This window comes from Bactrocera dorsalis, chromosome 4 (genome assembly GCF_023373825.1).
Source record: "Bactrocera dorsalis isolate Fly_Bdor chromosome 4, ASM2337382v1, whole genome shotgun sequence".
Lineage (NCBI taxonomy): Eukaryota > Metazoa > Arthropoda > Insecta > Diptera > Tephritidae > Bactrocera > Bactrocera dorsalis.
Window position 1 is genome coordinate 20,482,165 of NC_064306.1, and position 25,477 is coordinate 20,507,641.

A 25,477-nucleotide genomic window follows, 5' to 3' on the forward strand; every position below is an offset into this window, starting at 1 on the left:
AGACTTCTGCAATCTTAACACTAACGAAATTATGGATATTAATATTCAAAGTGAAAATTGGAGTTTACATTTTAGTGTAAGTCCACCAACAACACCGACAAGCTTACACAATGTTAATGGGAAAGCAGAGAGACACTTACAATTACTAAAACTAGGGGTATGTAAATGTGTGAAGCAAAGTGATCATATTGGCTTGAGATACGAAATTCTAGAAAATTAACGACTGTTACATAAATTCTATTTTTTTTTTGTTATAATTAACAACAGCTGATCCATATATGTCTTATGGCTTGTGTATTTTTATGTAAACAGGGCTTTACAACCTAGTTACAGGCTAGTAAAACGAGTTTAGATTAACTTTTTAAATCACGAGCTGATATTTATATGGTTGATTAATACAAGTATTAGAAATTCCTAAAGCACACTCTAACGTCCACGTGTGCAAATGGAATAGGGGTGCCAAAAATGGAATTTACACACATGCATTTATTATTGCGAGAATTGTGAATGTATATGGAAAAACACATTATATTTAAATTAACATTGAAATAAAAAGGGCTTTAGCCCAAATGTTATAAATAACATGCTTGTAAGCAAACATTATTAGTTCGAAATTTTAGTGGAGGGTCGCTTGAGGTGATTATTGGGTGGGACAAAAAACTTGCAAAGCAAAATTATTAATATTACATTAGTATAAAGTTTGGCCAGTGCTCAAATGACACTGAAGAAATTGAGGAATATTGTCTGTTTGTACAATGTTTAATTTTGAATAACTATTACGACTTTCACAGAGTACATTGCACATAAAAATTGTGAGACAGGTTTCTCTAGAATACTCACGCGTATATAGCTAGAAGGAACTTTCTTTGGTGGGTTCTTACACGTCCGGGATTAACCCGTTTTACTAGTCTTGTATGTTTGTAAATGAGCCAAGTTTCACGAAGAACATTTGCCGCTGCATTTTTCAGCTAAAATTATGACGCAAGGAAGAAATGGAATAAATTTTAATGAATAATTTCAATATAATATGTTAGAATAACGTGCATTTTATTATATACATACATACATAAATATATAATATGGATATATTCATAGAAGTAAATCAATCTTGTATTGAGTAAATTTTATATAAAATATGTTTTTGGTAAACTAACTTATGTGGAATTCTGACTTATTACAGTTTTTTTTATCTAACTTATTGTTTTATTTCAATAATTTTTAAAATAAATGTGTTGGGCTAATTATATTATAAATTATTAAAATGTTCTCTCAGATTTTAAAAATAATGATTGATTGAATAATATAGAGATATAATCTCCAAAATATTGCCGTTAGATGAATATTATTAGTTTAAGAGTTGTAAATCAATTATTAAGTTATTTCAATAGTGAGGAATTGGTAGTAACTACTTGCGTATAAATTCAAATTTGTATAGTATATACGGAAAACGTGAGTATATATGTACGTATGATATTTAAGTGGAAACTGTATTCTTAAAATATAGAATTGGCCGTAAAGTCCACATTCATGTCGTTTATTGTTGAATTTCTTATTATAATTTGAGGACAACTTTGTATAAAATTATTAATACTCACATACTTAAATAAATAAATAAGTTTGATAAAGAAAATATAATATTTAATTAATTTGGACTAATTAAAATGTAAAGAACTGTTAATAATAATACTATCTTATGAAAACTATTATTAATTAAACGAGTTATTTGCATAAATATAATAAAAATGAAAGTTTTGCACTTTTAGGAATATCTAAAACTTATTCGAATACCCTTTTCGTTAGTTGTGTATCCATCATAAAGTTGTGAACATGTTTTTCAGCCCGAGTGAGCTCCAATTTTCTCGAAACGACCGCGACAAGCAAGGCCGTACAACCGGCACCCTGTAATTAGATATAAAGTGTTATTAAATATGTAAGTATTATGAACATATACAATTGTTGTGCTTTGACACATCAGTAGCAGTTATTTTCGTAGTATTTTCTAAATCTCAACCCGACGTTTCCTAAATACATACTATTTTATTATCTGTATTATATGTTATGTCGGAATTTGATAATATTATTTGCAGTTCATCTTATTTAAGCTCTTTAGATAAAGTACATGATCACTTTTAATACTTTAATATCTGACCACTTATAATAATTATTTATTATCTGTGTAAAGAACCATCGTAAAATTTGAAAGAACAACGAGCGTGAATATAATTATAATTGTATAATTGTCTTTATAATGGCACTTATCACTAGTGTGGTGCAAAAAAACGAAACGATAGAATCTCACAACTAATATCATGCTAGTTATTTGTTGCCAAAAACAACATGAAACTGAGCTTCCTAATTTATGAAGGAAGCTAAGGCGCGTTGTGGTTCAGAATAATAACGGATGTTCGAAATTCTGAAAACATTGATTTCAAAATTGGTGCTCTGTAATTGAACTCTCCCTAGATATTATTTGATAATATTATGCATGGTTAGTATAATTTCATATCAATTGAATACAAAAAAATTCTGTTTTTCTATACATATTTCAATTACAACAATCTAGTCAAAACTATTCGTTTTTTTTTTTTTAATTTACTAATGTTAGTAATAAACAAATTTAAGTTAAATTTGAAGCACGAATAAAGAGTTTTAAACAATAAAATTTCTTTGATACAAAAGTTTTTATTTTAGAAATAAAAATTCAATTTAGTAATTTGTAAAGTAATTAATAAATGTATGTACTACTGTGATGGAATTGATAGGAACATTTTTAATTTATACATTTTTCTGTAAGTTGGTAGTACTGTTATTGACATCTATGCTAAATTTCAGTTCAAAATATTTATTCGTATTTGAGATACGAGTCGTTTTCTAAAAGTGAATTCTTCGATTTTTACTATGTCTGAATTTATTGAACAAAGAGTGCGATAATGCACCATCTCAAACTAGGAGTACATTGGTTATTCGTGATAATTTCGGCATATTTTCAACTAATATCGTGCCGCAACCACCGCATTCGCCTGATTTACCTTCGTGTAACTTCTGGCTATTCATCAAATTCACATGACCACTCCCGAGGTCACCGTTTTGACTCAATTGTAGATATAAAATCTGATGTCATCACGAAGGACGATTTCTCCAAGTGCTATGATGAATTGAAAATTCGTTGGCATAAGTGTATTGCAGCGATAGGGGATTGCTTTGAAGGAGTTGAAATGGACAAGATTCACCTTACAATTTAATCACAGCACTATATCTTTTTACTTTAAATCCAATAAAACTTTCTCGTATTTTTTTTCAAAGAGTGCATTATATATAATAAGTAGATACATATGGATATTTAGGGGTTAAATTTTTACCACTTATAATAAAAAAAAAATTTTAATTAATTATTTACTATGCTTCGCCATAAAATTGTTAAATGCAGCTTTGACATTTTTATAACTTTTAAATTTGTATGTTATGTAGTATTATCTCAATTGAGGCGATTGTTTTTGTAGACGACTTTTCTTTAGAGACTGAGAGGATAATTTATTTTTATTATCATTAGACAACAAATTGAATTGAGGGAATAAAAATTAATTATTGTTATTGTAAAATATGTGAACGTTTAAATCGAGCAAGTTTAATGCTTTATTCACCTATACAATCGCCGATATCAGATATGCAGATCTCTAAATTTGAAATAATATAATGTAATGAGTACAGACATCATTATCAATCGTTTGGAAAAATACTGTTAAGCAGCCATGACAAAAATAGTTGAAGCGTAACTTTTGTTGTTTCTAACAAAATTTTTGCTTATTATTAGTAATAATTTCATTTAAAAAACATGCAGTACCCCAAATATAAATTAAATATCTTATAAAAAAATGTTCATTTAATAATTTTTTTCTATTTATGTAATGCTAAATACAACACAAACTTATCTATTTAAAATAATATCTTTTATGGATTGCATATAGTGTCAATTCGAATCGCAATACGTTAGAAAATAATTACTTATTTACAATTTAGAAAATGGTTTGAATAAACTTAAAAAAATGTAGATGAATCCATTTTAATAATATATAATATAATAGAATTAGTTCAACATTCAATTGAAATTCTTTTCTTATATCGAATGATATCATTGTAAAAATGAACTTAATTTTCATTTTGTAATTTCGAAGTGTTCCAAATTGGATTGCTTACAATATGAACTTACTACTATTTAGTATGCCGACATATATATTTTGACTTATTGTTAATTTTTGTAAACTATACAATATACCTTGGTGTATACTTATGGTACATATGTTTTACTTATGTATGTACAGACATGTACGTGTCGCAAGCTGCAGCACTCACCATTATTCCTGTACTGACGGCAATACCACGTCCACAGTACGTATTTGGTACAATATCACCGAAACCGACACTTAAAAATGTTATTGCTATCAGCCACATTGCATTCAAAAGATTTGCATGTTCTTCGTCATGAAACCTGTACGGGTTGTAGATACACACACACATAAAAAGGGTTGTTTCTGTATGCAACAGTGCGAAATGTTCAAGCAAATATGAAAAAATACAATAACTTTTTAAGTTGATGTTTAATGTGAGGCAACTGCTTTCGTACGAGTATGCGTTAATAAAATGGTGTTAAAAGGTTACAAATACACAACGTACATATATATTTGCACATATCCACAGTAAACATATTATATGCACATATGTATTCATCGAGAGGTTTTCACGAATGTATGTACATACATATCTTATTAAATTACCTTAGTGCACATCATAATTTATGCTTTCTTTTTGTCGAAATATAAGTAAACGTGGGTGCCATTTTCACGAATATTAATTTTTAATAAAAATTGTACATACTTCATTTAAAATTAGAGTTTTTAAAGGCGCCTCAAATTGCTCCTAATTTAGCCAGTTAATATACGTTTAGTCATTTCATTAATGATTAATTTAAGAACTTGTTTGAAGCGCCTACTAGTAATTATTTATCTGAACTCATTGAACACTATCGAATTTGAAAGCTCTTGTTTGTCATTAACAAGTCCCTATACGTTTTCTTACATATATGTACATATGTACATATATACATATGTATGTATATTGAAGAGTCTAGAATACAATAGTGGAATTCTTTTGCTCTTGCAAAACCCTTACACGGTGCACGAATTGCAGAATTTTCTACTTAGTGCAACGGCACAACAACAAACACACGCAGAAAACTATTTGCAATGGTTGTAAAATATATCAGACCAAAACCCATGTTTACTTTCGTGCAATGACAAGTAAAAATATAATTGCAACCCTATTTTATCTGTCATTTTACATAAAAGCATATTTTGCTGCTAAATTGATGAGGAAGGTAAGTTTTAGATTTCAGAATGTCTACTTAAATTATAAAGATTTGTTAAATTTTTTTGTTAAGAATGAATGCAAAAGGTGCGCCAATTCATAATATTCATGCACAATAGTCACTTACAATAAATTGACCGAATCAGCCGTTCATATATCACTAGATTTTGCAATGGGTGCTCTCGTGCCCTCTTTTTTTGCATTTTTTGCCATCGTGCAATCTTGCAGGAGCAAGAGAATAATTAATTTTGATATAGTATGGTCCAAATTTTGTATAATTTTCTCTTTTATCTATATAAATCTGGTTGAAACTTTTATATTTGCAAACCTATATAATTTTTTAATAAAAATGCATAATTAATGATTCCCTTTTTTTCAAATGTAAGAAGTGGGTATAGTGGTTTAAGCTCCTATGATGGTTTTCAAAAGTAAAATTATTTTTGTTGGGTAATTCTTCAAAGCTACATGATTAGTAATAGCATTTCGAAAATTTAATTATGAAAAACAAAATTACAAAATTAGCCATGCACTCAATCATCGAAATGTGCGATAAAGGTTGGAAAGCTGATTGTGGCAAAAACAAAACCTCGTTGCCAAAATATGAAATATTGGCAATAAAATTGTCAAATTTGTGGATTTAATCAGAATATGATTTGATAATTACTTAATATTTTTTATATACACATACACATAATTCATGAAATGTGATTGAAAAGAATTAAGAAGAATGAATGGCATAAGAGAGAGTAAGAAAAGTAATGAAAATTGCAAAGTATAAAGCAGTGTTCTGTTTATTGATTTCAGAGGTTATGTCCACTTGTGAATGTAAATCGTATTTACATACAATTATTTGAGAATGCTTTGGAGATTTGATCATATTTATAAGAAATTTTTTGCTTAGTGTAATTGATCGGTGCCCGATATTGATATATATCTCAGAAATTATCGTAGGAATAAGATTTTTTAAACTTCTCTGAAGTGTTAATTTTTTTTTACAAAAAAAAACAACTTTTTTTGAAGCCGCCGTTTTTTCAAAAAACAATATTTTGACTAGTCCTGCGATCATTACCTGTATTCATCCATAATAAAAATAAATATTTTTCGGTTTTTGATCAGATTTTCAATAGATTTCATATAATTTTAAGCAGTGATTTCTTCTTCACCATCAAATAATCGTTTTAATCTACATTTCTTTTCTTAATTATTAAATAAAATGCCTCATCCATAAAAAAATCCCAAAATACGTTTTTTTCTGACTAGCGAGTTGACATAATCCTTTCATGAAATTTTTTAAATAATTCTAATTCCGACTTTTGGATTTTTTGTTTAAAATTTTATAATTAGCATAGACTAAAATAGCTTTCGATACTTTCAAATAATATGATATTATATCCATTAAATGTTGGCATGAATTTGAATAAGTACGAAAGGATGCGTATATTAAATATCATTCTTAAACGACAACCCTCGAAAAGTCTTTAGTCAGGTAATAACTACGATTCAAGTGTCTTTACATAAGTATGTACGTAGTAGGTTCAGAGAAAATCACATACAAAATATCAAAAAGTTCTTAAAATACAGTTAATTGTAAATACATACACTAATACAAACGTTTATTATGTACATACATACTTAGATATGTATATATGTATATGTACGTACATGTTATATATATACTATGCATGTATAGACGTTAAACAACCAACCAACTGCTGATCCGATACCTCGGCTTCTGCATATACTGCATTACCAATTTGCATACATACTATTTACATATTAATAATATCAATTAAGAGCTGTTTACATGTATGTATACCCTACGTTTAGGTTGAGATTTATCGTATTATCGTTCAAAGATGGTACTACCGTGGTTTGAAAAAGATTGTCTCTGTTGGGTTTCAGTTCTTATGGTGCCCATGTGGGAATTTTTTACGTTTTGTTACGTTTGCCAAAATACTTACCACCATGCCACATGTAAGCGTTATACCGCGTCCACAATAGGTGTTTGGTACAATATCACCATATCCCACGCATAGGAACGTGATGGCTGTTAGCCACATGGAGTTTAGCAAATTAGCGTGCTCCTCGTCGTGGAATCTTTCGTGATACGAACGCACAGTAGATTGGTTGCATAGTATTTGCAGTAGCAGTAGTAGTAAAGTAGTGGTGGTAGTGGTTGGTAGGTGAAAAGTGGTACAAACAAATAAACAGGTTTGTGAAAATGTGAAGATATTTCGTTTTCTTTTCATGAAAATCAATTTTGTTAAACTTTTTACAAAAATGGTGGACTAATGCTTCAACAAATTATGTACAACAAAAAGGTTTATTTAAATATACAATTAAAAGCAAATATGAGATTTGAATTGTTCAATTAAATTTTAAAATGAAATGTATGTGGTATTCATATAAATTGGCTTACATATGTACATATGTAAATGTTTACATCCAAGACATTTACATATTGCAAGTAAAATATCTACAAAATCTTTCAATACGTCAGGATTTGTTTCAATAGTATGTTAAAATTAAAATGCTGTTGTGCCTGTTGTGCTGCAAATTTTGTCTGAATTTAATTGTGTATTAAGTAAATGCAGGAATAATCTATAGCGTCAATGATTAGCTAAATACTTTAATTTTATGTACGAATATTAATTTTTTTGAAATGAGAAAGATTTTGCTATGCGATCTTATATGTATGTATGTATGTATCACATTATTGCTAATAATTGCTCTTATATATCATATATATGTATCTATAAATGTATATACGTATTAAAATATTCCAAATAACTGTTTTCCATCTATACCAATGCGTGTGTCATCGCGAAATGTAAATGTGTATGAATTTTAATGTTTACTAAATGTATGTATTTAATCTTGTGTCTGAAAAATTACCATGCTTAATTTTAGTAATTCAAAAACATACATATTAATGCATCAATAAATCGAAAAAGACACACTAAACGGAAACCAAGCAATTATGTTTTCACGACACACTTCTAAAAATTTAGCGTAGCACAATTTAAATTACATGATACGATATTTACATCGACAAAAATTTGAAAGTCGTTAACTTGCTCTATAAGTATAAGCGATAATCTAGGATTTTTAATCAAAAACAAAAAAATTAAATAAAATAAAACGAATTTAAATTTTGTTATTAAGTTTATATCAAACACATCCGTAAGGTTAAGATGAACGCAATGATTTTTGAAAGGTTCGGTTAATTTCCAAGTATATGGTACTTACTCTTAATAAAGCGCTTATTTGATACCAAGGCAATTCAACTTATGTGTATTAAATTTGTGATTTTTTCTTCTCTTTCAAGTTTATCGAGACATTACAATTTGGTTCAATTTACGTGGCGATAAAGTTGCTCTTCTATTATAATTAGTTTATCCTTATTATATTATTGACTGTTCGCTATTGTAAGAACGATTTATTAGAAAATTTTCAAACTTATTTGCCTCTTCCATGACGCTTTATTATAGCTTGGCTATCCCAAACTTAATTTTTAACAAAAATAATTCAGACTTTCCTTTCAAATATAACACCTCTCTTGTGTACGGATTTAAATTAAAAGTATGCTTTTTAACGCTTATAGAATGAAATATAATAACACGTCTACAAACCACAGATCAATTAATTATTTTTATACACATGTAACCAGAGAATGTAAAATATAATTCATCCAGGTTTAAACGAACAAATAAAGCTTATGTTGCAAATTCAATAGTAATGATGCGACTGAAAGGTCAATTCTTCACAAAAATAGTCATTTCGTTCGTGTTAGATCATGTAGAATAAGTAAATTGAGTAAATAATTTTCATTTATCAGAAACTGTTAGTATATATTGAATGTATACGCGAAAATATATCATTTAGTTCAATACTATACTTTCATATGTTTAACTTATATTTACTGATAAGTTGGTTGGTTGGTTGTTTACTCAGAGACGAAGCCACCGAATTTAATGAAGAACCATGGCTGATTCCCATAATACTTATCTCGCTTTGCTTGAAAATTTATTATTTAACAACAAAGCCAAGAAAACATATGTATGTCAGAATTAACGCTTTGTTTTCTGTATTTATCTCTAAAAATGGCGACTGCAGCTTTCGACAGCAAAAAATATGCATATATAAGTACTTTAACAAAAGCAACATTGAATATTTCTGTCAAAGCGAAAGTCTGACGCAAAGCGAAGCTAAAGTTATATGTGAATTAGCCATAATTAGCATTTACTACAACTTCGATATTTCTCTTCATTCTACTTGTGTTCAAAATATTTTAAATATAATAAACAAATTAAATAGCAAAATATAGAAATATAGATTTGCAAACATACATACCTACCTATTGGGTTTTTCATGAAAACAGTGTTGTTGAAAGAAAATCATCATTTTAAGTAGCAGAAAATCTTACATTAATAAAGTTTTATACTATACTAGCTTTCCCCCCGGCTTCGCTCGCATTGATTCCTTTGAATAAATATCAAAGACTATTAATAATACCAAATAACTGAATACATAACATGTTTTAATGCATTTTTGTTTTATTAGGTTTCGAAAATTTTCGACAAACAATCACATCTGGCGACACCTACTCGTATTTGTTTAAATTTTGAAATCTATTTTACAAAGAGAAATTGAATTCAAAATTTCTTAAATTGAAATTTATTTCGTTATAGTATAGTAGGTGATTTTGCAGAAAAAGCCTCTGTTAAGACCTTCTGCGGGATAAAGAAATAACTGTGGGAATTTTCACGTCTTTCCGTGCTGTGGTCCGGACGTTCTGCGGGTACATAACGAAATAGGGTTAAGAGGGAAGTTTTTCAAATTTGAATGAATCTACCTAGGTTGGTAATTATTTAATAGTGAGATAAAAGGTTAAGAGTGTATGAAAAAATATTTATTTGTAGATAATTTTCATTAACATTAGAGACAGAGATGACCAAATAGAAAGAAGGGCTCAAAGCATTAGTTGGAAATTGTTATCAAACTTTCATTTTTCATTATCGATTGCACTCATGCCGATTTCAATACCAAAACCTCTTTTCATAACCGAAAGTTATTCGAGATTTAACTTCTTCCTCATAGTTATGTGCCTTCATTATAATTATTTTGTACTTTCAGTACACGTGTGTTAGATAATGTATTCTAAACTCTATTCAATATGTACAGTAGGCCTTTGTAATCCATGAAGTAATATATTAACAGTACTGTGCAACAATTGGGTAAATTGAACCTTTTGAGCGTTATGTTTTCCCATATTTTTATTAGCGAACATTTCCAATTCATTAGTTAAAGGTTTCCGATATCATTTGCTACAATCATGAGACCTAATACATACCTATTTTTGATCCCAGAAATGTTAGCTTCTCATGAGTCTTAGTTTATCTTCTGTGTAAAATAGTCGGAGCACATAGTATATACATGTGTGCACATACATATACACGCAATTAGATAATATTGTTTATTATGTATTAATACATATACAAATAATTAATATTTTATCATTAACACAAATCAGATGCAATTTTTAGCATACTCGTACGATTAGACGATAGTGTAGATTCAATGAGAACATCATAAACACAAGCAAAGCAGATTACTGTCACAAATACTTTTAAAACGTACATACATACATACATTAAATATACACAGGTATTTATTTAAGATATGCTGTTATATTGAAAAAATAACTAAAAGCCAGTGTAATGTGTGAAAGTAGTTTAAATTCGCTTAAAACGAATTTATATTAATTTATACTATATACTCTATAGTATGTAGAGCGAACGTTGTTAAGATCAAAATTATAACATGTCTCTGAATTACTTTTATTTGTATTTGTATATGTATATATGCATATGTACACTTACAAAATTATTTGACATACAATTTCCAAAGCTGACGATTGCTATCCAGAAAAATACCGCTTAAAAACTATTTGTGTTTAAATCTGTTGCTTAATAATGTTTAAATAAAACTTTAGGATAAATGTGCAAGTCGAATCAGAATGCTAAATATAATATATGTATTTATGTGTATTTATTTATTTAGAGAAATTACATATAAAGCATTTATACAGTTTTCGTTTATTCTGTAAAGCGGTTGCTTTTGGAATTAAATGCCAAAGCTCCACCAGAATTTCCAAGATGGAAATTTTCTTCTTTGATTATTGTTGAAAGCTGGTAACATAGGCCGAATTAAGGACAGGGCTGGCGGATCCTTGTTACTTGTATTCAGAATAATATTCGAAAATTTACAAGTACATATAAACAAGAGAAGAGAGAATTATACGTTTTTCCACAGTAAATAGCCATATTTATTTTGAACGTCATTTCGGGAAACAATGTGAAAAATTCCTGTTATTTTTTTTTTTTGAAGTTATGAGCATCAATCTCAAAGGTTAAACATTAATCCACAGATTACACAAAATATCGCAGTTGTTGAATAAGAGCTCATATTTTTCCTGTTATTTTTTTAAGTTGTCTGTATCTCAAAGGTTAAAAATTAATCCAACGATCGCTCAAAATATTGGATATTGGCTTAAAGTATTAAGAAGGGTTGTCAGTTTCATCAAATTTACTTTCTACCACTTGGTTCTCAGGCATCGGCAGTGCAACTTTCAAAGAGGAACAAATTTCGTGCAGAAGTTTTTCTTCCAGTTATTGATGAATTGATTAGTAAACTTGTAAAAAATGTTGCTTACGAGTTGGTGAAAAAAATTTAGAAGCTTCCTTAGGGAATGAGCTCGTCCAACTCAAAAATTTGTAGAAATTGGTATATACAAGACGGGATTGACGACATTGTCATTAGAATTTATGCTCCACAAATAGTAAGAGTATCTATTATTCAATATTTTTTCACATGGGTACTCTAATTGGGTAACTTAAAATAAGTTCTAAAATTATACAAGAAGTAGCAGTTGCCTCTCAGCAGGCATTTTTAATCCTTCGATGTAATTTCACATCAAAGAGACTTTTTTTAAATTCATCTGGCATTTGAGGCGGCTGATAACTTGTCACACATGCACACATCTTTATGAATTTTTAATTTAATATAATACTATGTATAGTAGACAGGTTTTTTATGTAAAAATATTTGTTGAACGCATATACTACTATGAGTAAAAAATAATAAAACTTTGTTCATAATTTTAAAATTCTTAATTTATTCTTCGAAACTTATGAAGTATCCCTCATTGTAATCCACCTTAGTCCCAGTACATTTGTGCCAATCGTCGAAACAGTTGTTAAAGTCAATTTCCAATTGACTAAAACGGTTTCCCCGGAGTGTTCGTTTGAATTTGCTTAATAACCAGAAGTCACACGGAGCTATGTATGCCAGGCGAATACGATGGTTGCGGCACGATATTAGTTGAAATTTTGAGAAAAACTCACGAAGAATCAATGCAGTAAGCAACGGTGTATATCGTTATAAAAACCAAGAGTTCTTGGCCCATTATTCGTTGCTCTTTTTACGAATAGCTTCGCTCAAACTACACATAACACTCAAATAGTATTCCTTTTTGACAGTTTGACTGGTTGAAAGGAATTTGGAGTGGATCACATCTCGATAGTCGAAGAAAACTGTCAATATAGCCTTGATTTTTGACCTAATTTAATGTGGTTTTGCGGCTTACCCTTTCCACGATATTCCGCCGAAAGGGTCGAAAGCATAGATCAAAGACTAATCGCCAGTAGATTTAGAAATTAATAGTGCTTTCACTTTTCTTAGGCCCAATTGACGCGTTGATCATCAGTTGCCGTTGATAGCAGTCCTGGATTGGTTCGTCATCAACGCGTTTTCAACCCCTTTTTGAAAAATGTATACCCATCAAAAACACTTGCTCATGACAAACAATTATCACCGAAGGCCTCTTCCAACATTATATAAGTACTTCAGAAAGAAAAGCATCTACTAAACACTAATGAATATTTTGATGTGGTACTAGGCGCAGATGTCACTGACAGTCATACCAACCTAGAAAAATAATATTTCGGCGAATGGTTTTTTACGCGAAATTTTAATTAAAGAGGTTTACTATTTTTTGCTCACAGTAGTATAAATATGTATGTATATGCGCGAGTATATTTACGCACCTACCATTAAATTTTCATCCTTATCATACTATACATAGGCACCTATGTTGCTAGTGTGGACTTGTAATTCGTTTGTTAATAGAAAGTGAGACTAACAAATTAATTTGTAACTACGCACATTAACATAAATGGTGTTACAAAATATATTTCGGCAATTCATGACCTGGTTATATAGCATACATATGCATGTATGTAGTGATTTCATTCGGTGTACATATATACATACATGTACAAAAACTTAACATTTATTTTAAAAGTTTTCTTTTGTAATTTTGTTGAAATAATAAATGAATAAGAATCAAAACCATAAATTGCCTTTAGTTTGAGTTTTGTGTATTAATGTGTATGCAAAGTACAAAGTTTTTCATAAAAGCAAATAAATTGAAACTAGGAAATATGCATGATAATACGAATGTTAAATTAGTTGGAATCCGTTACCTTTCACACTGCCTCAAAGTCCACGAAGCAATAATCCATAAAGATACCATGAAAACTAGTAGCACCGTTCCTGGACATATTGTCATTAAAGTCTTTAAAACAAATCTGAAATTGAACACACATTTAAATTATTTTAATCAGAGTAATTTTATTATGTAATCCTATAATTAAATAAATACGGATATATGTAATTACATATACATATTCATAAATTTCCATTTTCCTTATTCAACCGAGGAATGGACAATCAAATGCCAATAGCAAGTTACATTCAGAACTATTCAAGCTATGTACACTATACATACATATGTACATATATTGCATGTACATTAGGGTGTTTTTTTTTTAACTATTAATTTTTTTCAGTCCCGTTACGAAGTTTTCTTGGAAATACCCGAAACAAAATTCTCTGAAAATTTTAGCCCTTAATATTAACATTAAGGACTGGACCAAGGCCTGTAAAAATTTTCCATAGAAAATACACTACAATCGTGGGTTTTTATCTTTAACAGATCAGAGGTATTTTATGGCATCGCTTTGACTTTGGACGCATAATAGAGATGAAACACGATAGTGAGCTTTAGGATATTTTCTTACTTCGGAATATGGAATCAATAATTCATGAAATTTATAGGGACATAAAGCCCTTCCTGACACAAGAGATATTTTTGCTCATTCAACGAGTTGAAAGTATTATATACTGAAAACATTGAGAAGGAAATGTATGAAATAATAAAAAAATTTAGTATCACTCTTACCTCGTATTAAAGTTAATTCTGTTGAGGGCTCCTATGCTTCGTGACGATGCGTCCGTAAATAATTTCGAATGAAGAAGCATAACCCGACATATTAAATATAGCCGAAGGAACATGGGTAATGATAACGCCACATCATATGGTACCGTTTCGGTGCCCATAGTTTTATTTTTATTTGCCAATTTTGTGGTCCATTGGAAATAATATTCGCCAGGAATTGGATGAATTGCACATATAAAAAGTTCTAAACTTATCTGACTAATTCGTTGCCATGTCATTGCGATTCGCCAATCGTCTGCACAATTGTCTATCATGAACAACTGTTAATTTGTCAATGTACCGTTATCCATTTAGAGTTGAGTAGAGAGATTTAAATGTAAGAAAAAGAAATAAAAACCATAATTTTACCAATAATTCATTAATTGGAACTATGAAAAATTATTATTTTTAGTGTGACAAACGAAATAACTAACGGACAAACTAACGACTTGGAAGTCACTTTACATACATTCACTACAAAATATAATATTTCCAAATCATTAAAAACATAAAACATTTATTTCGCTCAGCTAAAGGCATCTACATCCATATCTGTGTTCAAAAGGCATACATATGTAAAATGGGAAATGCGAATTTGTAGGTTACATTATTAGAACAGATAAGTTTTCATGTGTCAAAATCTCCACAACCACAATTAACTATTATACTAAGTATTATTCCTTTGTATAATATTCTCAATTATGTACATATGTATTTGTGTATGTGCAAATGAGATAATAATAAAAAAGTTTTTAAAGTATAAATTGAATTCTGGCCAAATTTATGTCTGGCAAAACATATGTTATATTAATTACATCTACAACAACAACAAAATGAACGAGGTTTGAACAGATTTTCATTTAATATTGTAAGATCGACATATTTCTTTCAGATACTGCACAACCAGTTATCATAGATGATTCTGATATGGATAAGTGCCTACTGCCAACTTTACTACCGTAAATCTGCCTTGTTCTTCTCCTTAATAGAAGTCTACAAAATAAATTCGAAAAAGCACTGAATATATCCCTCTAAATATCTTTATTTGAAGAGGAATTTTTTAAAACGTTAAAAATTGCGTTATTAAATTTTAATTTATTTGTTTGGTTTAAATATATTGGCATATTGATGTGCCTCAAGTTCAGTATTAAAAGTATTAATGGCTACAAAGCATCCCACGACAGTTTTATATTAAGTAAATGTTTGAGAAAGGGGTACACGAGAGTGGCGGCCTATCATGGTCTTTGTCGATGGTAAGCGACTGTAAAACTAAAAAAGAAGAAAAATACAAGAATAATATTTAGAAAACAAATTTAACAGTAGATGAAAAACTGAGCTATCACAATACAAAATACAAATTATTCTTTCTGTCCCACTTTCCAAATTGTTTTACATATGTTCGAACGCAACTTTAGCTTGTTTTGGATCCTTAGTGCATTATAAATGACAGTAAGTATGCAGCTAACATAGGGTGAGTTACTTACAGACTTTTTATATAATAGTTGTAGCTATGAAATAAAAAAGACTACGCTACAGCTAAGCGTAAATCGGTGTAAATGCAAAGCCAACCATAAGAAATAAGCAAGTCACACTCTTCATGAAGCGTTTAAAGAAGCTCTATAAAAATATTGCAGAAAATGTTATGCCATCGTTATGCACCTTAATTTACAAAATAAGCGATACATTTACATCTTTTCATTACATACATAAGTACATGTGAGTTGTCCCACCTAATCATATAAATATGTACACACATACAAACAAGTTAATATTTGGCACGGCTCATTCAAAGATATGAGCCTGATATAATTATATAGATAAACTTACAGATACATACTCGTATAGCTAAAATAACCAAGTCAATTTTATCAATCTAAGTGATTTCTATCTGAATAAATCCGATGGATATCAAATCTATATATTGAACTTGAAAAGATTTCTATTTTTCATAATTTCCTGAATATCAAAATTTCTTAATTTATAATACATTTCCGTAATTTTAAAAATACATCGTTACTTACAGCAACTTTAAAATTCATTAATAAATCATTATTTCGGGCTTCTAAAATTGAGTACAATGAATTATCGAAAAATAATTTAATAGAAGCATTTATGTCCTTATCCTAAATACTTTGACAAATGGAAAAAACAATCGAAGTAAATGTATATATATTTACATACATATCTATGTATGGAAAGACTTTTAAATACTACTATAGGTATTTGTGACCGATATGCGGCAAAGAGGCATCTCATACGACATCGCCAAATACTAGTTGTTTGCATGAAGTGGAAATACACAGAGAGATGACATGTTGGGGTGTAACTTAGTTGGTCATTTCATTGCATGGCCAGGACATATCCAAATAAGTTTGTATGTATGTGTGTTTACTCACTGTCTTGTATGCTTATAATTACTGGAATTAGATACTTGTACTTGTATATGTATCGTAGGGACTATAACATATTATATAAAGCTCCAACTAAACTACCATCAAGAACTTACTCACAAATATTACAAAACTTTTATATTTACTTACTGAATTCTGCAAAGTATAATAAAAGGTCAGTATTAGAAATTTGTAAAGGATTCACATTAATATTATGTAGGGTTTCTAGAAATTATACTATGGAAACGCAAATATGAACTGTCAAATGGTTTACTAAATGAATTTTTAACATATACATTAAATGAAAAATATAAATCATTTAGACGCAAAGTGTGACCGCACATATGCCTACGTACTCTTACATACCGATAATAATTTTTCAAACTTAGGCTTTATCTAAGTGGGTATAAGCGCACTTGGAAAAAAAAATATTATTTGATGGGTGTTTGTACCATTGGAATTATATAACACCGTGAAATCTCTGAAAGCTGGGTTTTTATGATTATTTAAATTTTTGCTTTTCAAAAAATTTAAAAATTATCAATAAAAGTAAAAATTTAGTTTATCCAAGCATTGTAATGACTTAAAAATGTGATAAAGTAGATATATATATTAAGGGGAGTAGATATTTATCAGAGCTATTAGACAACGAGTCGAACTTTTTGTATTGCTATAATATATGTATGTCAATTCTCATAATACATTGGGGATAAACACGAAAACGTGAAACTATATTCTCCATTATTCCAGTACGATACTCTTTTAGTTTAGCTGCAAATGGAAGCAGGGAACAGATATACTCATCATAAAAATGATAGCTTCAATTAGAAATGCTTTAGTCCAACCAGACTTCTACGAACGGGTATATTCAACCGAAAAACTGCACTGTAAATAATTATGTAGCGGCGTGTTTGGCTAAGGTTTTTCTGCTAGTAATTTCGTACTCTGATAATCTTGTTCAAATGATACATTTAGCCAGTTAAGATCAATAATATTATGAAATAAACTAAAGGCGATGTATTTTGACAGTCTATTCATCTTTCCTTGGTTTAAGAGTCTCGCACACAAAATGGGACAGTCTTATAAAATTACTACATGCTGATACTAATAAGCCAAGAGCTTTCGGTTTTACTCACATTAGCAGTACTACTTTGCTTCAAGCTTATTAAATGTTTTCATCAAATGCAAAAAATTAAAAATAACAAAACTTCGTTACAAATATATGAATTCAACAAACGAATTTGCTAATATTTTGATAAAACGTATAAAGACCCCTAACAAAGCACTAAAGTAAGATACATATAAACTATTACTTCGCACAGGGGATCGCAGTGGCAACAGGCACATGTGGGCAAATGACTTTGACAAAGTGGTTCTATCCCCGCCCTCTAATAAGTTTAATGAACATAGCTGCTAAGCCACTAATACACCCCTCCCCATGTAACAGTGATGTAAACAAATAAGGAAGAGCTAAGTTCATGTGTAACCGAATGGTTTCTACTCTTGCAACTTATAAGAATCAAAGTCCAAGAAATTCATTCAGGAAAATATGGGAGTTGGCTTAGTATTGAACCGATTTTATATATTTTTGATAGTAACATATACATATTAACATGCCACATACTACAAAAATGTTCTGGTTTTCATTAAGGTACTTTACACACAATCACCAATCATATGAAGTAAAGTCAGCCAGATGTTCGAAAATTCTGATAATAGTTATTTAAGTGCTAGGTCAAGTTTTCATTAAATTTTGTATACTGTAGGCACAAAGATACAGTATTAAGAATAAAACACGCCCTCTCATTTCCATTGAGATAACTAACATATTGGCCGATATATGTATAAAGTCACGTTCACAAAGTTCGAACAACTTTATATTAGATATATGGGGCTCTGGGTCAAACTTCCCTATTCAACCCATTTTTAATACATAGAGATAATATTATCAAGGGAGGATTTTTTCCCATAAATTCAGCAATATTTTCTGTCAAAAGTCAACTATAGATACCTAAGTCCACATTTACGGTATTTAGGGACTTGGACAGTTTTGGTTGGATTTGCACAAAGTGGCATACTCTACAGGAATAATTGGTGACTATTTTAATCCCGTTATGTCATTTGCTACTTCATTTGTGTACTGGAACGTGAAAGAATCAAGTGGATATTTTAAAATTGTGTTATCGTATACATACAAAAAGAAAGCGTGATCATAGTCTGATTTCGCTCATTTTCGCACTGTGGCATAAGAATTTGTAAAAAATGCTACTTACCATATGTAGTCGAAATCGTTCGGTACGGTCCGGAGATATGTGATTGAACCTAAAAGTGGGTGGTGCCACGGCCATCGTCAAATTTTTATACCGGCTCCCATAAAGCTCTCACATACCATCTCGGTTTAAAATTTTATGTCTCTGACATATTTAGTTATTTATTTACCGCGTTTTTAGAAGTTGTTGACAGTACCGTTATATGGGAAGTGAGCGGGGTTATCATCAGATTTCATATATTTTCACACTCAGTAATAGTTGTTAGAAGTGTTGTCGTAAGCGAATTTGGCCAGTGTAGCTTTAGTGGTCTAGGAGATATGGACATTAAACCTATTAGAGGTCGTGGCCACGTCCACCTTTTCAAAATTTTTAGTCCACAGGTGCCTCTTACTAATGCGATCCTTTGTAAAATTACTGTGATAAAACAACGCCTACTTCACATATAACACAACTTTAAATTCCACTTTCATTTTCGTATGTACAAATTAAGAATCAATTAAAATATCGGGATAAAACTTTGCACGAATAGTGCCTTCCTATCCTTCTTTGTCCTTTATGACTAAAACTACCCCAATCGAATTATAACTGTTCAATCCTTTAGTACTGATTATGTGGCCTCCAGTAACTATAGTTGACTTTTTTACCGAAAATATAGGTCAATGTGTAAAATTTATAATTGAAATTTGGAGATAATCCTTTTCAGTATGTTTTTTTTTTGTTAAAAATAAGTTGAATTGGGTCAATACTTCCCTTAGCCCCCATATACCTCATATGAAGTTTTTTGAATTTTGGGGTGATTTTGTACCGCCTGCATCGGCCAATATGTGATTTAGCCTAAAAAAGTTTAGAGAGCGTATTTTTCTAATAACGGTGCATCTTTTTGCATAGAATGAATAAAATCGGGCAAAAACTTGTCCATAACTAGCAATCCTTATGTAGCTGAAGGTACTTCCCTGGCCTAAATTTTTATACTCTCGCAACAAAGTTGCTAAGGAGAGTATTATAGTTTTGTTCACATAACGGTTGTTTGTAAATCCTAAAACTAAAAGAGTCAGATATAGCGTTATATATACCAAAGTGATCAGGGTGACGAGTAGAGTTGAAATCCGGATGCCTGTCTGTCCGTCCGTCCGTACAAGCTGTAACTTGAGTAAAAATTGAGATATCATGATGGTATATGTATTTCTTGGCTCCATAAGAAGGTTAAGTTCGAAGATGGGCAAAATCGGCCCACTGCCACGCCCACAAAATGGCGGAAACCGAAAACCTATTAAGTGTCATAACTAAGCCATAAATAAAGATATTAAAGTGAAATTTGGCACAAAAGATCACATTAGGGAGGGGCATATTTGGACGTAATTTTCTTGGAAAAGTGGGCGTGGCCCCGTCCCCTACTAAGTTTTTTGTACAAATCTCGGAAAATACTATAGCTCTGTTAACCTAACTCCATAGAGTCGTTTCCTTCAGGCATTTCCATATACAGTTCAAAAATGGAAGAAATCGGATAATAACCACGCCCACCTCCCATACAAAGGTTATGTTGAAAATTACTAAAAGTGCGTTCACCGACTAACAAAAACCGTCAGAAACACTAAATTTTACGGAAGAAATGGCAGAAGAAAGCTGCACCCAGGCTTTTTAAAAATTGAAAATGGGCGTGGCGTCGCCCACTTATGGACCAAAAACCATATCTCAGGAACCACAAATCTAATTAATTTTACAGCAAAATAAAAAAATATGTAAATGACGGATAATGAAATCTCGATTATCACTTTATCATGCGAGAGTATAAAATGTTCGGTGACACCCGAACTTAGCCCTTCCTTACTTGTTTTCCATATTTTTAATCAATTTTCATTCATCATCAGATTTTGTATTGTAAAGAGTTATTAGGTTCTATGTTCATTAAAATCTGTGCTTGAAGAGAAAATGCAAAAAAATATACCCAGGAAATGAATACACTAAATCCCAATTAAGTGCCACAACAAGATTTTAATAGGTAATATCGTTTAAAAGAAATCCGCTTAAGTACCATATGGTACTTTTCTGTTTGTTAAAGGCATTCAAATTAAAAAGCAACAAAGTATAAAAAAAAAAAAAATTGCATTACCTGCATTGCAATATGAGATCAAATTGTGTATAAATAATTATTGTTAACGCAGGAACACCATGCATGTATTTTAATAAAAAAAAGGAAAAGTGCTAACTTCGGCTGCATCGATGCTGTAATAATATAATACTCTCTGCAAATTTCTTGAGGATATGTTATACGAGTAATAAAGAAGTTGAATTAAATTTTTTGCGGAATAACATTTAATGTGCTTTGGTGCTAATTTTTTGTTGCGAGTAAGTATTCTTGATTGGTACAAATTATTCAAAGAGAATCAACAACTCGTTGACGACGAACCACGTCCAGGACGGTCATCAACATGTCGATTGGGCCTAACAAGATTGGTTCCAAAATCACTCAATTCGAAAAACGAGCGTCGCGTTAATGTCTGAGAATAATGCTTTCCGACTGCCAGGATGTCATGAATTATATATAATTTCGACCCGACACACGATCAATCCTTCATAAGTTTAACCAATATCGTGTCTCAACCACCGTACTCGCCTGATTTAGGTTCTGGTCACTTCGATGTTTTCTTCAGGGCGTTACAAGCTTGAGACAAAATTAATATAACCTCTCAGGGTATAAAAACGGTTTCCGTATAAACTTCTTAGCAGTTTCATAAATGGGCATAACAAAAGTTAGCATATTTACTTGTCGCTATGTTAGTGTGTTCTTTTGCCTTTATTCAGTTAAATTAAGAGGGCAGCTACCTTACCGTATAGTACGCACTATAAGTATGTTAAAAGCAAAAAATTCTTTATTAAGATGTTAGAATGGGTTAAATTCGGATAAGCGACTATTTATATGAAATGCCCCTTGCAAGGTTTGAGACCAGTGAAATACCTTCAGGTGTTGGGAAAACTATGTATTAAACAAATAAGAAAGGCTAAGTTCGGGTGTAAAAAATTTCATCTTCTTGCAAATAATAGTAATTAATACAGCTGAACTTAAATAAATCAATGGTTTTTAATAAAAAATAATTTTTTAAAGAAATAAAAAAATTAAAGTATACCTAAACTTTAATTTCGGTAAAGCTAGCCTATCACGAAAAATTAAAGAGGATATACATACATATGTATGTATATCGTATAGGTGATTGGTAGCCAGATATTTATGCGGTGTATACCAGCTCCGTGCCAGTTCAAAATGCACTTAAAGTATATTCTTCTTGTCAATGAATCGTTAAATCGCAAAACTTGTATGTTAAGTAACTCAGATTAAGCCTGGAAATCTCATGAAAATCTAATCGGTTGTATCATGGAGCTTAAGTAAAACAATGGACAACAATACTAATTTTATCATGCAATAGATATGGTACTTTTAGTAAAAATAAAAATCGACCACCGAAATATTTAAGTTACTTATCCAAGGATAAGCGTAATCTTTAAAAAATTTCGAAGAAACTAGTAATTGCATTACATATAAATAGAGAATTTATATAATAATTTATAACTATTTATAGTAAGCAGGTTTAAATGGTGCAAACTCGACAGCCGGTATCTTGCCGATCTAAAATTAAATGTTATTTGTTTATTATTTCCAATGTAAAATAAACATCTTGGAATATTTCTATAATATTTGGAAATTTATTTTAAATCGCGTGAATACGAAAATTGGTAATATGTATCTTGGGCATTTCAGGTATTCACTGAGTAAAATCTTATCTAATTGATTTTATACTCTTGCAACATGTTGCTACAGAAAAATTGGTGCAGGGATCGCAGTAACAAGGAGTATAAGAAAATAGATGAAATCGGAAGATAACCCCGCTCTCTTCCCATGTAACTTTAATGCTAAAAACTACTAAAAGCACAATAAATCAATAACTAAATACGCCAGAGATTTCAAATTTTATTTCCGAGGTGGTATGAAAAGTCTTAAGAGGAGCCGGTGTTAAAATGGAGCAATGGGCGTAACACCGCCCACTTTTTGATGAAATCCTATATCTTGGGACCGACCCGACCGATTTCGACTAAATTTACGTCGTGTTGTTCCTTTCACTTCTCTATATCACAGCGCGAAAATTGGCTAATCGGGTACAACCATGCCTACTTCCCATATATCTTCTTCTTCTTCTTTACTGGCGTAGATACCGCTTACGCGATTATAGCCGAGTCAACAATAGCGCGCCAGTCGTTTCTTCTCTTCGCTACGTGGCGCCAATTGGATATTCCAAGCGAAGCCAGGTCCTTCTCCACTTGGTCCTTCCAACGGAGTGGAGGTCTTCCTCTTCCTCTGCTTCCCGCGGCGGGTACTGCATCGAATACTTTCAGAGCCGGAGTGTTTTCATCCATCCGGACAACATGACCTAGCCAGCGTAGCCGCTGTCTTTTAATTCGCTGAACTATGTCAATGTCGTCGTATATCTCGTACAGCTCATCGTTCCATCGAATGCGATATTCGCCGTGGCCAACGCGCAAAGGACCATAAATCTTTCGCAGAACTTTTCTCTCGAAAACTCGCAACGTCGACTCATCGGTTGTTGTCATCGTCCAAGCCTCTGCACCATATAGCAGGACGGGAATTATGAGCGACTTATAGAGTTTGGCTTTTGTTCGTCGAGAGAGGACTTTACTTTTCAATTGCCTACTCAGTCCGAAGTAGCACCTGTTGGCAAGAGTAATCCTGCGTTGGATTTCCAGGCTGACCCATACTTCCCAGACTTCCCATATATCACCAATTTAAATTCCATTCGATTCTTTTACTTTCCAGTACACAATTCAAGAAACAATTAATATAACGGAATAAAATCTAGTACGAATAACGCTTTTAGAATATGCACCCTTATGACCAAAAATTGCCCAATCCCTAGTACTCGTATCTATAGTTGACTTTTGATCAAAAATATCGGTGAATGTATGGGATATACAATTAAACCTCAGACACGTAGAATATTTACCTGATAATAATATCTTCGTTCATCAAAAATGGGTGGAATCGGGTGAATACTTCACCCAACTCCCATACATGTATGTATCTTTTATAGATATTTTTAATCTTACGATGTTTTATACCGCATATATTGCCTAATATGTGTAATAATCAGGTGTAATAATATTTTGTCAGAAAAGTCTTGCGGTATTTTTATTAAATCAATTCGAGTGGCACCCATACATCGAGCTTCTTAGTGACTCCAAGCTTTTTCAAATGGTTTATAACGGTTTGATGACTATTATGCCGGTCTCTTTCGACCAATTCAGCGATTTTATCGCAATTTTCGACGACAGGCCTTCCGGAGCGTGGCGCATCTTCGACCACCTCTACATCAGAACGAAAACGTTGAAACCATCGTTGTGCGGTGAAAATGGAAACTGTATCGGGTCCATAAACTGCACAAATTTTATTGGCGGCTTGAGATGCATTATTGCCTTTATCGTAGTAGTAAAATATGCCGTATTTTCTCTTTATTATGCTCCATGTATGCGACGCTATAACTCACGAACGACTTAAAAGAAACGACAATTAATCAAACACGTGTTAGCGAGTGAAATCAGCTTTCCAAAAAGCTATAGCATGACCCGATGCGACGAATAAAACTAGAACTACGCGCTTTCAGCGCCAACTAGCGAAAATGCCGCAAGACTTTTTTGACAACCCAACATATAGTATATGAATATATAAAATTACTTGGGTTCCGATCCTCTGGTTAAGGTTTACACCTGAAGATGTTTCCTTGACTTTGAGTCCTGTTAGTTGCAAGAGTATAAAATATTCGGTTGCACCCAAACTTAGGACTTCTTTACTTGTTTATCTTATTGTTTTCGCTCGATTGTAAATATTTTTCTGAAATTTTAATGTGGATACACAAAATAACACTGTCATACTTTAATGAACCAAAATCATTATGCAATGAGCACACATCTCCTCCATAATATATATGTATGTAATACATGAAGAATGAAGATAATTTGAACCCCGAAATCAAGTACTCGTTTATTTTTAAAATGTAGTGTTCCGAGAAAACTATCACCGCTCTACAGAGATATTATCAGAAAATTTAAAA

The 25,477-nt window shown here is 31.2% G+C and overlaps 1 protein-coding gene across 27 annotated transcripts in view; it reads right to left on the bottom strand.

Moving 5' to 3' along the window:
* LOC105233047 (small conductance calcium-activated potassium channel protein) overlaps positions 1-25,477 on the bottom strand; it is a 334,439-nt gene that overhangs the window by 201,307 nt on the left and 107,655 nt on the right. For 22 of the 27 annotated variants that reach the window (XM_049454631.1, XM_049454622.1, XM_049454632.1 and 19 more), the window contains 5 exons: positions 14,666-14,982; positions 13,908-14,012; positions 4,351-4,486; positions 1,789-1,899; positions 841-968 (listed from right to left, as the gene is read on the bottom strand). In XM_049454631.1, the coding sequence (XP_049310588.1) occupies positions 841-968; positions 1,789-1,899; positions 4,351-4,486; positions 13,908-14,012; positions 14,666-14,982 (797 nt within the window). Of the gene's footprint in view, positions 1-836; positions 969-1,788; positions 1,900-4,350; positions 4,487-7,322; positions 7,459-13,907; positions 14,013-14,665; positions 14,983-25,477 lie in introns of those variants that run through there. The other 5 variants (XM_049454625.1, XM_049454618.1, XM_049454621.1 and 2 more) reach the window with 2 other exon arrangements.